This window comes from Periplaneta americana, chromosome 3 (assembly GCF_040183065.1).
Source record: "Periplaneta americana isolate PAMFEO1 chromosome 3, P.americana_PAMFEO1_priV1, whole genome shotgun sequence".
NCBI classification, from domain to species: Eukaryota; Metazoa; Arthropoda; class Insecta; order Blattodea; family Blattidae; genus Periplaneta; species Periplaneta americana.
In genome coordinates this window covers 16,753,007-16,760,917 of record NC_091119.1, presented here as the reverse complement: position 1 = coordinate 16,760,917, position 7,911 = coordinate 16,753,007, and the positions used below count along the sequence as shown (strand labels likewise).

The 7,911-nt window shown below is 36.5% G+C and overlaps 1 protein-coding gene across 1 annotated transcript; it reads right to left on the bottom strand.

The window, feature by feature from the left end:
* Positions 1 to 1,063: 1,063 nt before the first annotated feature.
* On the bottom strand, positions 1,064 to 7,228 carry LOC138697085 (tigger transposable element-derived protein 7-like). The gene is made up of 2 exons (XM_069822682.1): positions 6,949 to 7,228; positions 1,064 to 1,674 (listed from the first exon to the last, which is right to left on the bottom strand). The coding sequence occupies exons 1-2, from the start codon at positions 7,203 to 7,205 to the stop codon at positions 1,089 to 1,091; spliced, it is 843 nt and encodes a 280-aa protein (XP_069678783.1). The 5' UTR covers positions 7,206 to 7,228; the 3' UTR covers positions 1,064 to 1,088.
* Positions 7,229 to 7,911: the final 683 nt, after the last annotated feature.

The window sequence follows — 7,911 nt, the reverse complement described above, 5'->3', positions numbered from 1 at the left end:
ACACACACATGCACATTCAGAAAGTAAATATACATTACACAATGACATTTTCAAAAGAATGTGAAAAGCATTTATTCTCCTGTCTTTTATAAGCATTTGTGTTTAATTATACACAGTGTTAATGGTGGAAATAAACATGTAACAATTTTAATTTCTTCATTTATTCTATTGGTCGTCTTTAGGAAATGCAGTTACAGTACCGAATTGCAATGTACTACAATATACATTTTCAGTGTCTCTAACGTAAATCTTTTTTCGGTTATCTGCCAAACACAGTGAAAAGCTGCAGTCCTTTATTCTCGGGTGACTCTGTGTCCACTAATTTGCTAATATATTACAAAATGTTCCATACCCGTTATTTTTACACAAAATTGATTTCCGCTTCTGTTTTACACGTTCAGTAACCGGTGTACTTGGTGTCTAATTCTCTGTGTCATTTCATCAACTAATTTGAGGGCTTCCGGCATCTCTTGCTCTGACTTTTCTAACCGTGTAATAGTTTCAGACACAGTTTAAAAACAGATTTGTATGAAAACCAAATTATTCGTCAGAACCTTCAAATCCAGATCGTTTTCCTTTGCGTATTTGTTGGCATTCATTCTACAGTACCCCCACCCACTGTACGCTTCACCACTATACTCAGTACGCCGTTATGCGGATTTCCCACTGAACTCCTCTATCGGGGCCGAAGTCTCGAAGCCTGGCTCATATAGATTGATATAGGCCTACATTTTAGAATACATGAAAGTGTGAAAAATGCAAAAAAAAAAATATAGACCATAATAAAAATTAAGAAATTTAGCGGCCTTTGAAAGAAGCTTTCGTCCCTGTCCCGCTTTGTGAGTGTTGCGATTGTTTTTTGATAAGATATTGAAACTGGCCGTATTGTTAACTCACCCGAAGGCCCCCTCCTCCAGATTAAAAATGCTGGCGCCGCTCCTGAGTACTTGTTCTCTGATTCGTTTCGTCTTCATTCTTGTTTTTACACCACACTAGGCACTTATTATAATGCGATGGTCTTGGTTTGAATTCGCCTCACTGGCCGGAATATTTTATCCCATGCACAGAACATGTAAATAAACCACATTTCATTCAGTTTCTGTTTTTATAACATCAGAAATATTTCGGTTATTGTCCTTGTTTGATCGTGACACTGTTTTAGAAGTGGAAGGATGGTTTTGCTCATCGCCCGATTCACGAGCCACCGATTTTGAGACGGGTGGAGGTTTAAAGAAGCCATGCATATTGCTTTGACTTATCGCTTGCTTCTCTCTTAAAATAATCAACTCCTTGAAGGTTCTGAAGTGCACGCCATAGGCTTCCAAAGCAGGATCGCTTGACGAGTCTATGAAATTGACGACTTCATCAACATGTGCCCTTACCTCTGCCAATTTTTCTGGTGTTGCTTTGTCGTCTTCTTCCTCTTCTTCTTTAACTTCTTCGATATTCTTCCTGAGGGTGTGGCTTTCGACCTCGGCTTGCTTGTTGAAAAACTCCAAAGCTTTCTTACCGTGTCCTTCTTTGGTGATTGAATGCCTGTTGCGGAATCTCCATAGCCAGCCGCAGCTGGCGCTGAAGTTCGGGATCTTCAATTGTTTTGCCAGACGCTCAGCGGCGGCTTGGATGTCAACACCTCGCACCGCGACGCCGGTTGCCCGTTGCTGGATGTACCACCTGTGTCATTCGATACAAAATTTTAAGAATATGCCAGTGATGTCATGAATTTTTTTGGGCTTTTAATATAATAAAAATAAATTAAACTGCCAACTATGACCGCCATATAATTAATAAGGTAGGTGTCTCTGATACGGCCATGCTAAGGTTTGAGAATTTTTCTAGCCGTCATTTTGAAAAAAAATGTAAACCACTTTTTTCTTACTCGTTCTCAGTCTAATGGACTTTCTTAAAACAATTTCCTTTCCCCATAAAAATAACCTTAATTGTCCAAAAAGTCCCAAATTCCAAAAGTCTACCTAGTGGCCATATCAGGAACATGTGCACATGGTATGGCCACCCTTGTTCCATGTTCCACAAATCGTGATTGTTTTCAGTTTGATAGCGCAGTTGTGTTAAAATTAAATAATTTTGGTGTAAAATGAATAAAAATGACACTTAATCATCTTTTTTATAATTCAAAAGTGTAGTCAAAACAGGGTTTTCCATAAAAAATTAAGTTGCTTTTCTTAAAATACAAAATTTTTGCGTAATCCCAGCTATAAGGCATGTAAATTTGTCAGGTGAAAAAATAAAAGTGAAATGAACTTGATATGGACATGGTGCATTTGATATGGCCATATCAGGAGCAGGTAAGCTTTCACGAAAATCGTTTGATTATGAACAACTCGTAAAAGATACTCCATCAACTACAACACCAATCAACAGAACATTAAAAACTGAATGAAGTACGATGGTTTTCATGAAACAAGTCTTTGAAAAACATGCATAAAACAAAGGAGACTTACCAGAGAAAAATAAGAAGAGGTCACATGAAAACCGCAAAACAGGCAACTGACGCCATATTGCTCAACCTGACTGGATGGAAAACGATCAAGTGACATACCAGGATGCCCTTCCATTGGATGCTGCTACAATTTAGCGGATTTTTTGGTTAACTAACCCACAATAGGAACATGGCCATAACAGGAGCACCCACCTTATTTTAGTTATACGGATGACTGAAAATGGATGGCAGTTACATGTTATCCATCATTTAAAATATCGTAGACATTCTATATAAAGTGTCGTGGAAACTAAAGAGACACCATTGTAAACCTGAACAACCATATTTTAATACCCTAAATACAAATTCGAATAATATTAAGGGATGCTCATAAAACACCTCATTGAAAAAAATAAATAGTTTTATATTCGAATGCAACAATTTAAATTCATGCGAATTTAATTTATATTGAAGAAAATCTTATTCTTAATCCATCTCCCAAGTTTTATGACTTTATCTAAAGAAAACCTGTGAATAATTAAATGAATAAAATTATTAATTTTTGTTGTGATGGTTGAAAATCGCTTGCTATGTGTGGCGGTCGTAGCGTTCGTCATACTTCTCTTCTACTAATATAAAAACATAATTAATGGTACGCAATTATTATTGTTAGTTATATTAAACCTTTACATATAAATAATAAAATAAGCTATATCATTAATAATAAAACAAAACCCTATAAAAACCAAAATAATTCTAAAACAAATAAAAAATAAATCCTACCTGCTGAACTCCTTTGTTCCGGTGAGTTATTTTTATTAAAAACTGACATGATATTTAAGTCAACACTCTGAAATTTTCACAGTGGAATCAATATACCCTAAAGAATTAAACACATGTTATTTCGTCCGTAAAAATGAATTGCATTTTGTGTTCTGTATTTTTTAAAATTATTTTACGGCTGGTAACTATTTAAAGAATTATGTTTTTTTTTTTTTTTTTTGAGGACATTTAAAAACTAGGCTCTCCTTTTTCGAATTGCATTGCAATCACTTTTCCATCATCTTGTACATAGTAAGAAAACTTCAATGAATGAAAACTTCTTTGCTAAACCAATATTTTAATTGCTGATTGCTGCCAAACTATGAAGAATATAAATATAATAGACCTATAGAATGAAATTCATATTTGGAACATACAAAAATACAGTAGAACCTCTATTATCCGTGGTAATGAAGGGGCTGGACTGAACGTTAATCGAAAAAATCGGATAATACGTACCATAAAATATTTTCATAAATTAAGTGCATAATACTTCAGCCTACAATTTCGTAATTTACTTCGTGTTCTTGTGTTTAACATGCTATGTAGTCGTTCAGAGTTTACTAAAAGTTCGGTTGTCAACGACGGGCTTTTAAGGGCCGAGGATTGATGGTTGATGATTGCGGAAAGATAGGAATAGTATGTCTCATGTTGTAGATTCACATACTTTATGCACTTTATCCTTATGTTTTTATTAAATCGCGTACAGTTTCTCTTATCCCAAGCCTCTCAATTATTTGTATTTTTTTTTTCAGTAATTAACACAATACGTTTTCTTTTACAACTGCGGAAGACAGTTTGCATAGAAGTTATACAGGGACATCATTTTATTTTTACTAACATTTTTAATATTAACCTGTCTATACCTTTAGAGAACCGGAAACACCGCTTGCTCCCCCCTCCAAGACTGGAGTTCGATGATACTGGCGTAAAACACAAATCACTCTACTACGTATAGGAAGGAAGAAAAGTGGTTCATCCATTTACGTAAACTAGGAAATATCGCGATTTTGAGTTTGATAATTTTCATTAGGTTTTTCTTTAATCAAAGTACAGTACTGTATTAAGAATAAGTGTTTTTACTCACGAAGTGAGTTATCCATGCGAACGTATTCATTATGCAGTGTATATTATACTGTCTACAGCACATTAGCGTACAATATAGAGAAAGAAGTTAAATTGAAAAATAATCATAATATGAATATTTAAACACAATTTTGAAAATGGTGGCCGTTCATTTCGATACAGGATTCAGTTCTTTTGTGCATATTATCGCACTATAGATTATTGCATCTAATTCCAATTGCCAGTTTCGTCCTTCGTACTAGTAACTCATGTTGAAATAATTCTGTACCTACCCTAAGTACTGTACATTCAATCTTCACTTCTGCCCGACCCGAAAATATAAAATTACTCAGATATGCTATCTACTGTCCGTCCAAGTGGTTATGCCGCAGGATTGTAGAAAGGGAGGAAATCACGTGACAGTTAATTACTTAACGAGGCCCTTTTATTTAAGTTAAATTAAACGGCTGTATATTACGTAAACGTCCAATTACTAACAGAAATTAATGTTTTCAGAAAAGAGCTAAGACAGTCCAGCTTTTACAGAGGGGCTAGCAGAAGCAGGTGGGGGAAATCGGGATGCGACGTAGGCAAACGGACAGTACCTGTGCGAAAATATGATTCAATATTGAAAGCTCTTTCGTCACTGGAAAACGCGAACATATTTCTGGAACGTACTATACTCAGTAACTCAGTAGTGCTTACTATCTGCGGCCTTGGTTCTGTGTGGAGTTGGAACTTCATTAGTAGAAGGGGTGGGAGTGAAGTACATTGAAAAACTCAGGTACAATAAAAATTGAAGTAAAAATAAAATGATGTCCCTGTACAATACGGCCACTCGAATAGTAAGGATAAAGAAAGAATAGGCCTAATACAGGGGTTTGCGGAAGTTCTTGGGATAACTTCTTTGAAAGCGGGCAATGACTATTTTGTGGTGCCGACAGTAAAGCATTCCTATTACATACTGTCATACTTGTAAGGGTAAAGGCTTGTAATAACCAAAGCTCGGATCTTGGGGACTTGTGTGTCGTGTGCTTGAGTAAGGTTACAGGCATAACGTACACAAAGCTCACGCTGCAAGTGCTCAGGGACAGTCGTTTGTACTAAGAAAGTGGTCACATCGAATGGCAAGAAGACGAACGAATAAACTGTGTCACGTCGAAGCCAATGACATTAAGAGAATTACAGGTAAACGGTCTGTTTGAGGAATTAGAAAATACGTGTTATTCGAATGGGTGTTATGGAAGTTTGAAAATGCATTTCTTAAATTTTAGGTACAGAATTTCGTGGAGGAATTCTGAGGAGATACATTATTTTCTTCTAATGCAGAGTTTATATCTTGTAAGTTGTACCACACATAAACTAGAGCTGGAAACGGGCATTCATTGAAAGACATTGCAGTCCTTTAAATTGATGGAGAATTTGTCCATAGCCATGGATCAAGTCGTAGAGGGACCTTCCCTAGTAGTGATACACTAATTGAAAACTATTTGCGAGAAAAATTTAGGATATACTTATCTTTCTCAGATACGAGATCTGCTGAAAATCGAACAGGAAACAGTGACAGTGAAATATTCAGTATTTTATTTAGGCCCAAGACTTTATAATAAAATTTCAAACCATTTTCCAAATTTGAAATTTTTTAAAATTGAAACTTTTCAAAAAGAATTTTGTAAAATTATCCATGATATATAATAGTAACAAATGTACTTTTTTATCTTTTATTTCTATCGACTATATTCATGTTTTTATTGAATATCTGGCTTCTGTCGGATTGTCAATTTATATTAAATGTGTATTTTTCTCTCGTTTTCCCTTTCTTCTTTATTCTTGTTCTTGTGTTGTACTTATTGGTTTGAATTAAGTTAATTACTGTATTTAGTAAACTGTCCTTGTAAATTTTATGTTATATTATTCACTAAGACCACACCGTACACGAGCCTGACTCTTACGGTAGTGACTAGAAACATTTTTATTTTATAAATGCAATTTGTACTCACTAGGTAGCTAGTTAAAATAAATAAAATAAAAAAATTAAAGTTTGCTCCCGTCACTTCATGTGACGTGGAAATAAGTTTCCTTCGTTTCAAATCATGTTTAACTAACAGACGAAGAATTTATGGGTTCGAAAATCTTCGAATGCATGTAGTCATACACTGTAATGAAATGTACAGAGCAGAACTGTAAATTTGATGTATTTTGCATGTTTATTTATATATATATATATATATATATGCTATAAAATTAGATGTTTCAACCTATCATAATATTATCATTATGTTGTTCCAGCCAGGAACCACTTTTATAGCAGACCTGACAGTACCTACGTGCTGGAAGCGGGAGTTTGTTGACATTGAAGTCCGGTCGCTTAGCCACGTTCAAAGACACAAGTCCCCAACTTCCGAGCTTTGGTAATAACCATACCTATAAAAACTACGCAGAAACATAACTTTCATATTTTTTCTGCAGGAAAAAAAGGAAGAAAAAAGAAAAGGAGCTAGAAAAAAAGTCGGATAATCCGACAATTGGTTAATAGGGTGACGGATGATTGAAGTTCTACTGTAACCTACTTCAATATTTTTAACTTTTGAGACATCACTTTTTTGCATGGAATGACCCACCTGTATACAGCAACTTCGAGATTGGTGTCGGTTGGTAGCTTGAGCGTTTTGCGAGCAGAGACGCCACCTGCATCGTAGGTGTTCGCGAATTGGCGCAGACGGTCCTTATTGCGCCGCAAGTCCTTGACAGTGGTGAGGCCCAGGCCGTACTCGCCCGCCACAGCGGCGACGCTGGCCCCCGCCTCCAGGCGGGATATGATCTCCAGCTTGTCAGCGATGCTGAGCACCACGCGCTTCCGCTTGGGTTCCCGGGCCATGCTGCACTGCCGCGCAGACGGTTGAGCGGGAGGCGGTTATCCGGGGTTTTACGTTGCTTGTGTACTTCGATCGCATAGCCTACAGGTGTGGCAACTTGACGGCGCGACTGGGAATATTTCGATGTCGCGAACGTTATCCGCAAAAGTGAAATGAATTACACAAATTTAGCAGAACGCCGTCGTCTGAATTTAAACGTTTTGCGCTTTTCAATTTATCATAATAAAAGAAGAAATGCAACGCATTGTATTAATCTAGAACAGCCGTGGCGACTCACGAGCACATTGTGGCTCGCAATGATAGCTGTGCATTTCCCTTGCTTCCTACCTCCCACAACCCCCACCCTCGCACTCACTGGAGTCAAACTCCGTTCCATTTGTATTTGTCTCTGACCTGCGAGTGGCGTATCGCCGCAATGTCTCTCTCGAAACCATGTACCTCTACAAAAACGAAAGTTTCAAGTAGGATAGGAGGACACATTTTTTTGCTGACAATATGATGAGAATTTTAAGTGTATGATTTGTTCACAAGTATTACGAGGAAACGGTTGTATAACATAAAACGGCATTATAAGTTACTACATGTTACTGATGAAACATTAAAAGGTTAAGTGTTGTTGTTATTATTATTATTATTATTATTATTATTATTATTATTATCATCATCATCATCACATCATCATCATCATCATCTCCTCTGTACGTCGAA

Coding starts and splice junctions, on each gene's coding strand:
- LOC138697085 (XM_069822682.1), bottom strand. CDS start 7,205: ATGGCCCGGGAACCCAAGCGGAAGCGCGTGGTGCTCAGCATCGCTGAC. Junction 1,675..6,948: donor CTCGAAGTTGCTGTATACAG/GTGGGTCATTCC, acceptor CGAATGACACAG/GTGGTACATCCAGCAACGGG.